Genomic DNA, 17,467 nt, shown 5'->3' with positions numbered 1-17,467 from the left:
GGAGGCCGGCTTATAATTGCTTAGCTCAACAGCGCACCCGGTTATTAATAGAGACCCGGTTTTTAATTGAATACCGGTTACTATTAGAGGAATTACGGTAGGTTATTTACAGAGCATGGTAGGACATGCTAGGTCCTGTGGTAGTGCAATACACTGTTAGCTACGGATGAGGCACTGGGTCTTTCTGTACATGCTATATTAAACAGTTATGTGGTTTGGAAAAAGGTCTGTTCTATTTCATTATGGCTGCCGCTCAGCATCATTCTGCACGCACTTCACTTCGTGCATGAGCACTGAATAAAAAATTCCACAATGTACCTTTACATCCCAACATTCGTCTGGCCACACCCCTATCCGCTTACCTTCATAAGCAGGTGTGTGGTCACCTACTCACCTCCTTCTTCACTTTCACCACAAGGAAGTGCCTTCGGTAGATCCCACACTTGACGAGGTTGTTAGTAGAAGAAAGTTGGAAAACAAAAAAACGGGAAGATACGTTGACATCATATCTTTATTTTCTCTCTCACTATTTTCGAGAAAATACGGCGATATTGTCTTCGTCACTGGAGTGTCTGGAAGATGATGATCATTCTGTCCTCCACCGGCTTTTTCGTATTAGGGGCTCGCGCCGCTGATGTACTCCCCGACTGCAGTCCTCCTTGCTGCAGCTGGATGGGGTTGCCCTCCGGTCATACAGCTGGACTGTAGGAAGCACCGACTGTTGTGAGAAATCGGGTTTGCTTCCGGGTGGGGTGAGTATTGTTTTGCTTGCGAGCTCTGGTTGTCGGTTTATGCTATGGGGGTTAGCTGAAAATTTTACGAACGCAGACTCCAGACTGGGGTCCTCTGCTCGGTTCTTAAGCAACGGACGGAGGATCTTGGTCTGACGCCCATGACGGTCAACCTAGTGGGCCGCGACCAGGACCTGGTGAACCCAGGATTCTCTGGACGAGCGGATGCTTCTCTGTCCCGTGCAGGCCCCATCTTTCACATAAAAGTGAAAGTACACCCTAACGAGGAAATGTGGGCATAGGATCTTCTTTATCGGGAGTTCCATGCTCAAAGTCGGCTGCAGCCTGGATGGGAATTGTGCTGGCTCCGCTGTATGTCTGGTAAATCACTGTTGTAAACTGTGTTTGACATTCTTTTTCTGTTCCCCCTTAGGATGGGGAGGGACTTGGACAGCGGCCTGTCTGAAGTGTGGCTTGTTATGTCGTTGTGTACAGTTCAGGTGTTAGCTGCTTAGCTGGCGTGCTAGTTTGTGGCCTACTGTGTTAGCCAGTCAGCTGTTAGCTGCGGCGCTAGCTCGCTGTGTTTACCAGGCTAGTAAACATTATCTTGTTGCTATCAGTCGGACGGCTGTTAGCTTAATGCTACACTGTTGAAACGATACTGTGACTATAACATGCCTTAAAACACTCTGACTACAACGTCATCTTTGACAGAGGATGTTAGTCGACCCTACACCCGGTTGCCAGTGCCATCGAGGACTTCGTCAACATGGAGAACGGCGGCTGGGTGGCGTTGCGGACATACCCTCGTCACCGGCGCAGGAGACGCTGGGTTCAACTCGGTGTCCCGTTAACCAGTGTTGCGGTTCTTTCGGCCTGCGTTCTGGGTGAAGGTAGGAGTCCTTCGGACTTTAAACACTTCTTCTTTTCTTCCCTTCTAAATGTTTTGTAATAACGATGTTTCCAAAACATGTGTTGCTGCAATACATTGAGGATACGACGCGTGTTGTGTGTGAATTGTCTTGTCACTGGTATAGCTTCTCTCCGTAGTAAATCGGCGTTGTTTTTTACGTGTGTAAAAATTAACTGGTTGGTTGTGATGAGAACATGTGTGTTCATGTAACGTTGTACTTGTACCGTGGGTGAACTCACAACTAAGAGGGTTAATTAAACCTGTAAAGCTATGCTTAGTGACATGTGATTGAGGAATGAATCTTTTTCTCAGCCTGTGATGACAATGAACAGTATGTTCACACATTAACAGAGGTGCCTGTTCGCCTTGGTCGTATCAAGGGTAAAGATAGGAGGGGTGACCCCCCGGTTCCCTGGGGCTTCCCCCCCTCCTCTCAGACTTGTTGGTTACAATATATTGTGTCACTGTGTTTGTGGGGATACGATGTAACCCTCAGCTTAATTGCTGGGGTTGTGTTTTCCGCTTGAGAAACTATTTTTTCCTAAAGAAAAGATTGTTTGGTCACTTATCATGTGTGCTTAGCAAGGCCTATGGCCAATACATAATCGAGGACTTCTGTCTTCTCTCGTTATGAAAAACGGCGTTCCTCTGTAGTAAGAGTGTACTGTGCCATTTTTTGTTGTGATGAAGGGTTGTGTGTGTCTTTGTGATCTACAACTGGGTTAGGTTTGGCCAACAGAAGCACATGTGTAAGTCTGGACCGGGGCTCTTAAAGGGGCCCTCTCTGTTCTGTGTTTTTTCCTTAGTAAAACTCAGGTAGCAGGTTATCACATGAGCTATGTGAGGCTGTTTGATGCTTCATGTAGCAGGCTATGACTGTGTCATGCTCTACTTGTCATTACATCGTATCATGGGTGAGGGGTCGTAAAGGGGTGAACTGGTAATCCTTTCCTCCCCTTTTCTGTTGGTCAGGGGTTAAAACCACCTGTCCTTCAAGGTTCCTGTCACGTTGCTGTTCGGCACGTTACAGGGTAAGAGGGGGGGGGGGGGGGGGGGTGGAGTTTCCTGGTCCCACGCCCTGGAAGATTGGGCGTGTGCACTGCGGAAATTCCCCCACCATAGAGTACGTCACTGAGCGTGTCTCTAGTGGTAAGACTTCCATGGGTTGTTCAGGTCCATGTTATGGATCTGTTTCAGGGAGTTGTCAGAGCTCCTCCTCACGAAGATCCTCCTCAGAGAGAAGTGCCTTCTGTGAGTTCGGACTCTCCTTCCCAGTGAGGGAGCCTCCTCAGAGTTCAGAGCCTCCTCCTCAGATTGTCAAGGTGAGTAGAACTTCAAAAAAAGGAGTTCTGCTCTATTGTGTGTGTATTCTATTCAATTCGATTATTGAGTGTGTATTGGTTCAGTGCCTCCTCCTCGGAGAGCCCTAACCCAAGTGTTACATAGCTCAATGTTACAATATATTCTTTTCAATCTATACAGCTCGCGTGGGAACTGGGAAGTCTCTCTGGGGATTTCCGTCTCCTCCCTGTGGCGAGGGTGGCGGGATGTAAAAATGTAAAAGAATGTTACCCTCAGCTGCGTCACGTGGGCTACATGTCAGTCTGTGTTTCTTTCTTTTTTAAATAAAAAGAGGAAGGAACATGAAGCACGACGGCTCCGTGTCGTTCTCCCAGGCGACTTGGAGGAACAATGTCTGGTGTCTTGCTAGACTATCCATTGATGTGTTTGGGTCTCGACGCGTACATAGTGCTGGCTCTGGGTGTTTCTGTTAAGAATCACGCAGGGGCTAAGTGCGCCTTGGTTGCTCGTTATTAAAACAGCGTTTTTATAGGGCAACTGGGATGGAGTTTTGTCTCTTCCGAGCGCCAGTTTACTAGGTTGTCTCGATGAATTCTCGTTCATATCTGGGGGATGTTAACGGAATAGATCAGAACATAGGTAGAGGGGTCTCACGCCCTTGGGGTGGGCCACTGAGCGCGGTACAAATGGGACCGTCTGGGTGGCGCCCTCTTTTCATGTTTTAGATCGACACGCATACCTACCCCCTCTTCTGGAGTGGGCATGTCGGCGTGGTTAGGGCACAGAACTGGTTCTGGTCGCGCTGGTCCAGGTCAGTTAACCCGTTGACCGCCGGGGATGCAGATCTGCTGTTCTGGTACCCTGAGGGACTTGTGCTTTTTTTCGGGGGGAAAAATGCCGGGTCGGCCCGGGTGTCACAGGGTTAGGCGTTATGGAGACCCTTTGTTCGGTACATGTTGTACTCTGCACTATCGTAATGGCTTACGGCCATACCAACCTGAACACGCCCGATCTCGTCCGATCTCGGAAGCTAAGCAGGTTCGGTCCTGGTTAGTACTTGGATGGGAGACCGCCTGGGAATACCAAGTGCAGTGAGCTTAGGGCTGGTTCTCCATTCTTTTCGCTCCTCTCTCACGCGTGGCGAAGAGGGGGCTGTTGGGGTGGTCTTTTGGACCTCCTCTGGTAACCCTGTGTGCTTCCCGAGCCGCCGGGCCCGGTCCGAAGTAATGTTTCGTCGACCCGTAGGCCTGGAATAACCCTTTTTTTAAAACTGAAACACTTGTACTGCGGTATAGCTGGTGTATACCCGCAGGTGTGTTTTGGAGTTTTTTCTTGAGGGGTTATAGGAACAACCACCGTCTGTGTACCGAGAGGGTGGTTGATTCCCTGGGGTGTTGGAGCAGAGTCAACTCCCGGGTTACCCGGTTGAGTGTGCCCCTGCACGTTCATGACGTCTGCCAATCGTGTCAGCCTTCTCTGCCTCGACCCCTCTGGGTGTTTTTTTTTTATGGAGGCTTTGTCATGGTGCTCAACAACGCCAGCATACGCCCCTTCCGCCGGGGGGGGCTGTTTTCAGTTGACCCCTTTTGGCGCCTGTCTCGTCCGCAGTGCTCCAGGCTCAGGTCTACAGCCTGCTGCCTGGTATCCCCGGTGCGCTGCCTGCTTCCGTTGGTTAACCTTTTTTGAGTGCTTTACGGCCATGCTGACTGCCTGTTTTGCAGGGTCAGTGTGCCAGGCAGTGTACTATTGGGGGGTAAGGGCCCGCTCTTGGAGGGGCTCTATCCGAATACGCTGGCGATGTGGGGGGCGGTGTCACTAAGTGACCGCCTGGTGGGGTCTTGATGCCTGGCGTCATTGACCTCTCCGGGCCCCCTTTTTCCAGGGGATCCAGTCCCTTCAGTGGGTCTGGGTCTTCCTTTGCGCTCCGCTGCTACGGCCTTGCCACAGGGTTGAGTTTGCTCTTGACCCCGTGATTCTGGGGGCAGTAACGAGGGTTGTTCCTTCCGTTCGTTCCCTGGTGGCATGCGGGTTGTGCGTGTGCGTAGTCGTGGGGTCAAGCCACGGTCTGCTCACCCTGTGCGTTGAGTTGCTTGAGTTCCTCTTCGCACGGTCGGATCCGTCTCCCTCCCATCCTCCAATAGGGAGGGTATCCTCCATTAGGGAGGGTCGGGGGCTTGGTCCTCCCCGGTCTGATGGTTGTGGGGGGCCTCAGCGGGGTACATTTGTCGAGCTTTGGCTCCCGCTCAGCTCCTCTTGTGCAGAATGATGCTGAGCGGCAGCCATAATGAAATAGAACGTAAGGTTATGTATATTGTTCTATGAATTATGGTGATGCTCAGCATCAGGACACCGCTGCGGCCCTTGATCTCGCCTTGTGGTGAAAGTTTGGGAAGGAGGCGAGTAGGTGACCACACACCTGCTTATGAAGGTAAGCGGATAGGGGTGTGGCCAGACGAATGTTGGGATGTAAAGGTACATTGTGGAATTTTTTATTCAGTGCTCGTGCACGAAGTGAAGTGCGTGCAGAATGATGCTGAGCGTCACCATAATTCATAGAACTTGGTTATATACATAACCTTACGTTTTCTCTCCTGGAAACATCACACAAACGAATGGCTCAGTTCTGGAAACAGTCACCTCTTATAAATACCTGGTTATCTGGTTAGATAATATACATTATTTTTCTTAGCATGTGTTACATCTTCAATCAAAAGTAAAAGCAAGACTTGGCTTCTTGTATAGGATTTGCTCCTGCTTTACTCACTCTGCTAAACACTCCCTATAGTCCAAATGTCCATTCTCCCATTGTTTGACTCTGGTGATGTCAAATAATTAGTGATGTCAGGGGATTACAAAAAATTATCTAATTAATTACAGGATTTGTAATTAATTAATCTAATTAATCGCATTTTAATCACATAACCATTTTAGGCCTGATATTCTATATTCTATAATCATATTTCAAATTGCATGTGTCCGGATGGCAGAATTCAGTACTGTATCTACAAAACCTTCTGTTTAATCATCTTCCGTTTATTCATTTGCTTAGATTTTTCAGGTCTGGTAAATTTTAGCATGGTGTTATTCACAGTGAAAGATAAAAAAAAATTGTTTTAATTTAATTGATATTCTCATTTGGTGCATTACAATTTACTCACGCCTAGTAACAGACACAGTATTTCTGACACTGGGAATACATTCCCTGAGATCCATAGATGTCCCTACCAAGAACATGCAAATGGACAATTAAAAAAAAAATCTATAAATGTTTATTCTACGTTCTTATGGAATGAATGAGATAAAAAAAGATAAAAATATATACATACAAAAAAATATTATTAATGTTGCGTTAATTTTCATAACGCAATAATTTGCTGTGTAATTAATTAATCTAATTAACGCGATAAACTGACAGCCCTACAAATAATCAATAATATTTAAACAATCTGAAGCCAGATAAGCAGCCTTCTACAGAATCTCTAATATTCCTGTTTCTTTTGTATTTGTAGATTTACCACATAAATACCATCGATTCCAGATATTCCTGTGGATTTTTCATACACACCACAGATTTTAAACAAAAATACTATAGTAGTACTATAGAATTCGGTGCATACATTTAAAAAATCACAGGAATACTGTTTTACTGTAGTTAATTTCCGTATGTGTCTATTGTCTATGTGTGTTTGTCAGGGTATGAAGGGGAGCGCTGCCAGTCTCTAGTGGACCACTGTCAGCCTCAGCCCTGCAGGAATGGAGCCACCTGCTCCAGCAGCCTAGCTGGACCCAGATGCTACTGCTCAGAAGGTAAGAACATCACATACAGAGTGTGTCTCTGTGTGTGTGTGTGTGTGTGTGTGTGTGTGTGTGTGTGTGTGTGTGTGTGTGTGTGTGTGTGTGTGTGTGTGTGTGTGTGTGTGTGTGTGTGTGTGTGTGTGTGTGTGTGTGTGTGTGTGTGTGTGTGTGTGTGTGTGTGTGTGTGTGTGTGTGTGTGACTGTGTGTGTGAGTGTGTGTGTGTGAGAGAGAGAGAAAGAGAGAGAGAGAGAGAGAGAGAGAGAGAGAGAGAGAGAGAGAGAGAGAGAGAGAGAGAGAGAGAGAGAGAGAGAGTGACTGAGTGTATGTGTGTGTGGTGTGTGTGTGTGCGCACGTGTGTGTGTGTGTGTGTGTGTGAGAGAGAAGGGGGGTGGAGAGATAGAATGGTGAGTTTCTATATGCGTGTGAGAGAGACAGAGAGAGAGAGAGAGAGAGAGAGAGAGAGAGAGAGAGAGAGAGAGAGAGAGAGAGAGAGAGAGAGAGAGAGAGAGACAGAGAGACAGACAGAGAGACAGAGAGATAGACAGACAGACAGACAGACAGACAGACAGACAGACAGACAGACAGACAGACAGACAGACAGACAGACAGACAGACAGACAGACAGACAGACAGACAGACAGACAGACAGACAGACAGACAGACAAGTTCAAGTTTCAAGTTTCTTTATTAGTTGTCATACAGAAGTACAGAATACTTTTATACAAAATGCTTCTTTCTGTTACGCTCCAGAGACTGTGCTAGACAAAAATAGATAAGTATAAAATAAGTATAGCAAGTATAAAATAGAAGTCAAGTACGTAGACAAAAGTGTTCAGTATATACATATATACAATGTACAATGCAGAGTAGAAGTAACTGAGTTACAATACAATATACTATACAGTACAAAGCAGAAATGGGATGAGGTACAATTTAGGTACAATTTACAGTAAGGTGTAATGAGGTATGGGTGTAGTGCAAATTCTTTACCAATAAATATAAAGTGTGTTTATGTGTTCTAAAGTGGGTAAAGTGGGTGCTGCAGTGAGTTGTTTGTTTAAAGTGAGTGTGTGCGTGTGGATGTGTGTGCTATGAGTGCATTTGATGGTTGTTACATAGTGTTATTGTCATTTAGCATTCTGATGGCCTGAGGATAGAAGCTTCTTCTGAGTCTCTCTGTGCTTGCCATGAGACTCCGATATCGCTTGCCTGACCGCAGCAGTTCAAAGAGGCAGTTGTTTGGGTGGCTGGAGTCTTTGATAATTCTCTTAGCCTTACCCATGCACCGCTTGTTGTAAATGTCCTGGAGAGTGGGAAGCCCCCCTCCAATTGTGCGTTCGGCTGAACGGGCCACTCTCTGTAGTCTGCTACGGTCTTGTGCGGTGCTATTCCCAAACCAGGAGGTGATATTGCCAGTCAGGATGCTCTCTATTGTGCATGAGTAGAAGTTCTTAAGGATCTTCTGACTGACTTGGAACTTCCTTAGGCGCCTGAGGAAGTAGAGGCGTTGCCGTGCCTTCTTCACAACACTGTCAATGTGTGTGGTCCATGTCAAGTCCTCGGATATGTGGACTCCGAGGTACTTGAAACTGTTCACTCTCTCAACCGGTGCCCCCCGTCGATGCTGAGGGGGCTGTAGTCCCTGACCCCGGACCTCCTGAAGTCCACAATCATCTCTTTTGTTTTGCTGACGTTCAGGGAGAGGCTGTTCTCCTGACACCACTGCGACAGATTCTCTACCTCTTCCAGGTAGGCCCTCTCGTGATTGGCAGAGATCAGGCCCACCACTACTGTGTCATCAGCTAATTTGATGATTGTGTTGTTGTTCCGCTGTGCCACACAGTCATGTGTGTACAGGGAGTAGAGGAGGGGACTCAAAACACAGCCCTGGGGGACCCCTATGTGAGCGTGATGGATGAGGAGGTGCAGTTGCCTGCTCTCACCACCTGGGGTCTACCCGTCAGGAAGTCCACGACCCACTGGCAGAGGTCATACTTCAAGCCCAGGTCCCTGAGCTTGGTTATGAGTTTGGAGGGGACTATGCTATTGAATGCTGAGCTGTAGTCGATGAACAGCATTCTCACATAGTTCCCCTGCCTCTTGTCCAGGTGTGATGCTGCTGTGTGCAGCACATGGGCTATGGCATTCTCCATGTACCTGTTTGGGCGATATGCAAATTGCAGGGGGTCCAGGTTGATGGGGAGGGAGGAACAGATGTAGCCCTTCACTAGCTTCTCAAAGCACTTCATGGCTATGGAGGTGAGAGCTACAGGGCGGTAGTCGTTGAGGCAAGCGGGCGTAGATTCTTTGGGTACAGGGATAATGGTGGACTTCTTCAGACAGGTGGGGATGACAGCCTGTTCTAAGGTTAAATATGTCAGTGAATACCGGGGCCAGTTGGTCGGCCCCAGTACAGACAGACAGACAGACAGACAGACAGACAGACAGACAGACAGACAGACAGACAGACAGACAGACAGACAGACAGACAGACAGACAGACAGACAGACAGTGAGAGAGAGAGAGAGAGAGAGAGAGAGAGAGAGAGAGAGAGCGAGCGAGAGAGAGAGACAATGTACTACATTATGCACGTATGTCCCAGAGTGCATACCTACAGTACACGCTTGTGCTCGCAAACATGCTTACTAAAGTGCCCGCATGGTCATATTTCACAAACGTCCCAATTCTCCCCGTTATCCCAGCCGCAGGGTCTGTTTCTGCTGTGTGTTTGTCAGTATCTGTGTCACGGTGATGCTTAATTTAAACCGTCCCCCTCCATTCTAATTAGCCCGCCTAGACCTGACGCCCCACTGCCGGATCCCCAGGGGGGGTGTTTGACCGCAAAACTTCTGCCCAAGCAGCACTCCCCCCACAAGGGCAGGCTCATATGTACGCTCGTAGAAGCAGGTGTGGGTACATGCGCATAAGTGCAATACGCACAAATGCACCATACAAGCACGCACGCACGCACGGTAACTTACACACACATACACACACACACACACACAAAAGTCCATACATCCACACTGCAAGGTAAGCATAAAGAAAATGATAATCCTCCCCACTACATCAATAAAAGAAAAGATGGGGAATGTAAGAGTTGGCAGCGAGAGTGTGTTTTCTGCTCCAGGTACAATTCCCAGTGGTCACTCGGCTGTGATCCAGAGGAACGCTAACAATGCATCACCTGACTGAATTATTAATCTACGGCCTGCTGGAGAACAAGGGGCCCCGGCAAGGAGAGGAATCTATAATCCTAAACATGTTTGTTTATTGTTTGTTGGGAGAATAGGGGATAGGGGGTTTTAATTAGTTTGAGGAGTTCTAAATATTTAAAAGGGGGCTTGTTAGGTAATCCTGCGTTTGAAGAGCACGTTTTGGGTTTCGCGGCAATTACCTCTCATGTTGTTTGGAAAAATTTAAATTTTTTTAAGAAACTGGAGGTTCAAACAATATGGGACCTCGCCCTCAACTCAGACTTTGTTCTATGTTTATTTAGTTTTAGTTTAGTTTATTTCAATAAAAGAGGTTACAAAAAAGTCACATTGTACCGATGATGAGTGTTCTGAAGGATCAGATTAAACCGAATATATATATTTATTTATATATATTTAATTGTATTTGTATATCCCCTGATATCCCTTGTATATTCCTTGTACAATATGCATTGAATATCCCTTCTAGTCTACTGAACATCCCATAATAGTCTCCATTCTACCATTGGACGAGACCTTGGTGCCAGGTCGCCATACCCCTCAGACCAGGTTCAATCGTACCGCTCAACATGTATGGACAAGTCCTAGTTCCGCGTAGGAATATGTCTACCGCACCACTAATGGTACTATTTGTTCATAGTGCGTATATATACTGCGCTATTAAAGTAGAGCTTTCCTTTAGTCCAGTTCCTTACCCTCCAACAGAGTGACAGACGCAAAAGCCTCCCCGCGAACCACGTGTGGGCAGTAAGGCCAATTCGGCCCAGTATCGGCATTGAGACATCGTGTATATTAATATTTGAATAGTCATATTTGGCACTATATCGTCGAGTTGGACGTATTCTATTAAGCTAATAATAGTCTATTCATATGTAGTGCCTCGTGCGGTAAGAGTTCTATAGTAATCAGCACCCCCATCGTTTCGGGCATCAGCTGGACGCTTATCCAGGGTGGTTGACCCCACGTGAAGCTGCACCCGAGGAGCTCCAGGCCAAAGAGCGAGTGGACCTGTATATTGGATTATTCTACCGACGACGGCTAGCCTTCCCCGGCTTGGATTATGCTTTGAGTACTTTGATTATTCTATGGATAAAGGCCAACACTGCGGTGTGTTGGAAATACCCCCCCCGGAGAGGACGACAGGTGAGAAGACGCTCTACACGACGAGGTCGCCTCACGTCTCTCCATCGTGGACCGGAGGACGCCGGCCACAGAGAGTCCAACTGCTTTCATCTGTGGATCGAGGATCGCTGGGCACCGGGTCGCACGACTGTGGGCTCTCCCAGGATACCCTCGGCCAGACGGGATACAGCCAGACTCTACCCCCCCCCTCCAGCTGTCCTACAAGCAGTCGGAACCTTCCCCTAGTGTATCCAGCTATATAATCATTCAAGTATCATTGCTATTGTTCCCTAAATATTCCAGGTTGTATATTTGCTTCCTGCGCAATCAGAGATTGGACATTCGATATTGATCTACCTACGAATACTCATTTGCCATAAAAGTGCATACTATTTCAAATCATAAATGTAATTAAGTGATCGTTGTACATACCTTTTGCTATGTATTAAAACTCAACTCCACTAAGTGCGAAAAAAGGGGAACCAGGCACCCCCGAACGCACAGCGCAAGCGGGACCACGTGTGACACAGCACCCCGCGGTCCACACCCACACACCCCTGCTAGCCCACCTGATGGCGGGATGCAGGAGAGGTCCCGGACCTCAGGACCGCCTGGGAGACAGAACCGAGTCGCTGTTGCAACACGTAGGGACTACTGATCAAACCAGATGTAGCGCTGCCGATAATTGAACCTGGGTCTCTGTAGTGGTAGAGTGACGCACCATTGTAGATTATCTTGACATCTTGTCAGTCATGTCATGTAACTCTTATCTGTTGACTGTGTGATATTATCTAGGCTTTCAACTTACCATAATTGACAACATCCCCTGTCAGCAGCCAACAGACAGACTGCTGACTCTAGACTCAGAGCGTCTACAATCAGGACTATCAAACTAAAGAGTTACCCTTCATTCTAACATACAGTAGACGTTTTTTGATAGCGTAGCACCATTGGTTTTTAAAGTGTTGAGCAGAATGACAGAGAGAGTAAATCACAAGCTTGACTGTATAAGAAATGAAGGCTGTTATTCTCAGTTGGTCCTTCTTGCCTACATCCATTTCCCTCAACGATATGAGTCTGTGTCTCGTTGTTCCTCTCTACAGAGGAAGTGACACATCTCTTTACTCCAGACTTCACTCTTCAGTGCTCGGCTCTCTGGAGGGAGATGAGAAGTGCACAGGCATACATACGCACACTCACACTCACATACACGGTTACAGACATGCACACACACACAAAGGAGGATATGTTCAGCCACAGACTCAAACCCCCCCCCCCAGACATTCCACTTACCGTCTTGGCCAGTCCTTCGGGCCAGCGGCCATCAGGCTCGACAACCGTGCGCATGGACTGCTGCCAGCAGCTAGAGAACTAGCGGCTGCAGAACTCAAGAACTATTAGGAATAGGTGTACAGTGTACATTAAATGTAACCACCAAAACCGGCACAATGTATGACGTATATCATGCCAGTTAGGGTACCCTGTAGGGTACTTTTACTCTTACTCATAGTATATTTTCAGATAAAAATTTTATTATGTTATGTTATTGTAACATAATAGGGCATGCAGACCCTCATCTGCACTTTTGTTTACACTACAAAATACCTGACATTTATTTTTCTCATATTTTTATATTCAGAGTTAATTATATTGTTTACACTGTTCTATTTTCTTATATATATATATGCCTTCCTATATTACCCTGCCCATACCTGTACCTCCCCTCCCTCATGCTGCTATGATGCCTGAATTTCCCCAAGGGGATCAATAAAGGAATATCTTATCTTATCTTACACACACACACACACACACACAGACACACCAAACTTAATAGCAGGAGCACGGAAGCACAGACTTTTGGGCGCTTCAACGCCATCTACCACGCACACTCTAACATCAAGTGAAGTTTATACAGCACAGATCTCCTCTGCGGAAGTCTTTGACACAGCAGACAGAAGTGCATAAAACATTATGCTGGATGACAGCAGTGACAGCCATAGCAGAAACCATCAGAACGGAACCAGGCTTTGATCTCTCAGATTCCAGCTGGGAGAACAAGACCTGCATTTCTATCTAATGTAAAGTAGGACAGAGATACTTAAATAGCTTTGCCTGGGGGCCTGTTGATAAAACTGTCTTGGTTTTGCTGTCAACCTTTTGGCATTTTGTGTTGTCACTGCAAACTGCAAACTAGTTTCCTTGCAGTGTAGGGTTGAAGAAAATCTAATTTATCAATGTGGGCATCTTGTCACCACTGCACCAATAGTTGTAGCCACTAGATGTCACACTAGAGCACCAGCATCTCAGACCAAAACAAAGGGGCACACACATTATGCTTCGGCCACACATTCCTCCCTTTGCGTTCTCACTTCTCAGCAAAGTAATTATTTAGAATTATTTCTAAGAAACTATTGCTCACCTAAAATATTGTCTGAAAGATATTCTGATTAACCATTTAGGTGGAAAAAGAGAGTTTACTTATGAGCAAGCTGCATTGATTGTACGCATGTGATAATTATCGAATGTCTGGCTATGTTTTACCATCTAACCAAATTCAGATCAAACTGTCAAACTAGGCATTACAGATCAAATGAATCAAGATCCAGCTATTGCATGTCCTATTTCCTGCAATATTGTCAGAAACATACTTTACGTTATACTTCCAGTATGTTGATAACGTTAGCTTAGCTAATGTACATGATGTAGCTAACATTGCATAATATATTCTAGGATATTTTGAGGAAAACACAGACACCATTCCTATTGGTTGCTATTGTATTTGGCCTCTATAATAACCATTGCCAGACTGCTTAGATTGTTTGAAACATTTGTTTTGTTAGTGCATCAAGTTATGTCAAGCAATTACTTTCCAACACTGGTCGCCAGATAGCGTTCACACTATTGTGAAACGTTGCATTCGATCTGTTTTCAGGCATGCCTATTCAGTCTTGGTATTTCCCGATTCAGCTGCAGGATATTTCCCCATTTCCCTAAGTGGACATTTAATATTACTATTAATCTACAAATTACCTAAAACTAAGATGTAATGACTATTTCTGGGCAACGATGGTCTTCAAGTGTGATTTATATCCATTTATACAATGGCATGCAAATTTCTCGATTCTGAGTTACACGTGGGTATTTGTTATAACCAACGCTCTTGGTCCCAGGACCCGCCCACAACCGAATTACTATCACTCCGCCGTGCGAGTTTTTAGAAATGCAAGCAAGATGGCAGACAGTAAACGTTACGAATGGATATGTTGATAGGGTCATAAAGACTAAATCAAAAACGATTCTGTCACGGCGAATGGGTTAGTTTCTTACACAATGTTGGATTATGTAATTAGTGGGTCATGAGTCATTGTGGAACAAAATAAAAATCGCGCGAATTGATTGATTGATTGATTAATTGCAAATATATATTTTTTGTACCTACTTTCTATAGAAGCAGCTGGGAGGTGCGCTGTTTTAAGTGAGCGTGGATTATTGAATTGATTGATTGATTGATTGCAAATTTTATTACTGTCCGCCTTGTTTCCAACTGGTTAAGCTTGGCGACTCTTTCGAAGTCGCTCTCTTTTGAAGTTGGTTAAGGTTAGAGTTTGTCTTTAGAGCAGGGCGATAGACCACCAGCCCTGATTCCAAACTCTAACCTTAACCAACTTCGAAAGACAGCGACTTCGAAAGAGTCGCCAAGCTTAACCAGTTGGAAACAAGGCGGACAGTAATAAAATTAGCAATCAATCAATCAATCAATTCAATAATCCACGCTCACTTAAAACAGCCACCTCCCAGCTGCTTCTATAGAAAGTAGGTTTAAAAAAAATCCCTCCTATAGGGCAAAGAAAACTTATTTTGTCCCCTATAGGGCAAAGAACACTTTTTTGTTTTGTTTTACCTACTTTCTATAGAAGCATCTAAGAATGAAGTTCTATAGAAAGTAGGTAAAATTTTTTTTTGGATGTGTTAGTTTGTTGGATGTCTTAGTTGAAAGACAGTTGGATGTGTTAGTTTGTTGGATGTCTTAGTTGAAAGACAGTTGGATGTGTTAGTTTGTTGGATGTCTTAGTTGAGAGACAGTTGGATGTGTTAGTTTGTTGGATGTCTTACTGAGAACAGTTGGATGCACTTCCGAGCTGCTTCCAATTTTTTTTTGGGAACTACTCTTTCTGCGGATGGTTTTGTCAATAAATCTTCAATTAATGTGTGTTTATTGTATAGCAATAAGGTTGGATGACATCGGCCATTGTATAAAAGCCATTACACCACGTGCAGTCGTGGGTTATGAGAATTAGACCATGCCTAGGGGGGTCTAACGACCCTCGGCTGCGCCACGGGCCTAACAACCACCCCTAGGCATGGTCTAATTCTCATAACCCACTCCTGCACGTCATGTAATGCTTTAGTGTTGTGTTCTCAGATTTTTGTTTATGAACAAACACCATCTAATCCCTGTTTATTCCCCAAGTTGTTTTCCTCCAAAAGAGGCGTGGCATGACCAAAATAGAGGCGTGGCGATCAGTGCGGATGACGTATTGCAGTGTGCGCTGTGATTGGTCTACATTTGTGGGACAGACACGAGTAGCGTCCAGCTGCAGACCCTGTTCAAGATGGCTCATGGCCAGTGACACGCCATCAAATAAATAAATAAACAATTTGATATATAGAGAAAAAATTTGCTACTTCAATCATATTGACCATTATTTAAGGGCATTGCAAAAGAAAATGGTCCTCATTCACGAACGGACATACGTGAAAGTTACCAAGGAATTCCTTCGTAACTCGATTTACTAATTTATTCGGCATTCTCAAACGGCTTCGTATTGTAAATTTGCTGTAGGATTTACGATCTTGAAAAGGCAGTCATAATTGGATGTAAGTCGGACAGACTGGTGTGCACCCGTGTTTTCAACAGTCTGTGGGAGAAGTCCTTGGTGATTGCGTCACATCGATCCTACAGACATCCACTTAATTAAATAATTATAATGATAATAAATATGACAACCAACATTCCACTGCTCATCTTGCCCGGACAACAGACTGCTGTCCAAGTCCGACAGCGATTAATTGCACAGATGTAGGATGAATAAAGCCTTTAAACATGGATTTGATTTACTTGATGTTGTCACTATTATTATATACAGCTTACAATTGCCCCCCGTCCACCAGCGGTGCCACGCGTGCCCGTGCCTGTGCCACGCGGTCCAGGCAATGCTGAACAGCCAGGAGAGGGTTGCTAACAGCCTGGAGAGGTTCGCTAACAGCCAGGAGAGGACCGTGTGGTGAAGGAAGCGCTTGCGGCCACCCGGGCCCAAATAAAACACACAATTACTCAGTAGTATTTATATAATTTATACCCAGTTTAATCACCTGTGCATTGTATGTTACTATTGCACTTTACTGTTACATTTGCACTCTGGTTGGATTGTATAGTACTTGTGTATAATGACAATACATTTTAATCTAATCTCATTTGGAGATCAGTCGCAAATCACTTCTGTGCTACCTGTTGAATGGGTCAGCACGGTACAAATGCAATGCTGACCCTCTCGCTGTTTTGCACACGCCTCCTTCACCTTATAAGGAGTTGGCGGGGCGTGTCTGTATGCAAATGCAAGTGTACGAGAACGCGCTTCCAGTTTAAGATTGAGTGACGTTTTTCATTCATGGGAACCCAGCTGCGAAGATTTTGGCCACTTATGGACACCGTTTCACACGTTCAGGGATCCGGAGGAGGACGTGTTAGTACAAACTTTTTACCAAGATATTTACAAAGGTACTTACGTAAATGTTCGAGAATGAGGACCAATGAATTAGCTGTTAGATAAGTAGTTAGCTACCTTCCATCTCTCTGGAGCCTAATTGCTGCAGAACCCAAGCTTTACTTCCCATCTTCCCATCCCTTGGCATCTGGTGCCAACCATGTGGTGCATCAAACTAAAATGTTTCAGTGCCTCAAACTGTGTCATCTTTGATTATGTCTCGTGATAGAAAGGAAGATTGGAGGCAGTGAGAGGGACAGAGCACTAAGGTTTTGTATGTGTGTGCTTGAGGAATCAATAACTGTTTGTCATTGATGAATGTGTGTATGTGTGTGTGTAAACGTGAATGTGTATCTTGTGTCGATGTGTGTGTGTGTGTGTGTGTGTGTGTGTGGTGTGTGTGTGTGTGTGTGTGTGTGTGTGTGTGTGTGTGTGTGTGTGTGTGTGTGTGTGTGTGTGTGTGTGTGTGTGTGTGTGTGTGTGTGTGTGTGTGTGTGTGTGTGTGCTTGGCCCTCAGAGAGAGAGTGGCTTGTTGCTCCAGACTGATCTCATTCAGCAGCATGTCAGGATGAGTTATGACCAGGGGCCCTGGGAGGCTCCTCCCCCCAATTACAGAGAGAGAG

The 17,467-nt window shown here is 45.6% G+C and overlaps 1 protein-coding gene across 1 annotated transcript in view; it reads left to right on the top strand.

Annotated features, from left to right (window-relative positions):
• dner (delta/notch-like EGF repeat containing) overlaps window positions 1-17,467 on the top strand; it is a 325,026-nt gene that overhangs the window by 264,713 nt on the left and 42,846 nt on the right. The window contains exon 7 of the mRNA XM_084332911.1: window positions 6,640-6,753. Coding sequence (XP_084189037.1) covers window positions 6,640-6,753 — 114 coding nt within the window. The remainder of the gene's footprint in view (window positions 1-6,639; window positions 6,754-17,467) is intronic.

This window comes from Notolepis coatsorum (assembly GCF_963971535.1).
Source record: "Notolepis coatsorum genome assembly, chromosome: 1".
Classification (NCBI taxonomy): domain Eukaryota; kingdom Metazoa; phylum Chordata; class Actinopteri; order Aulopiformes; family Paralepididae; genus Notolepis; species Notolepis coatsorum.
Note: the sequence above shows the minus strand (reverse complement) of the source record. Positions and strands in the feature narration are given on the sequence as shown.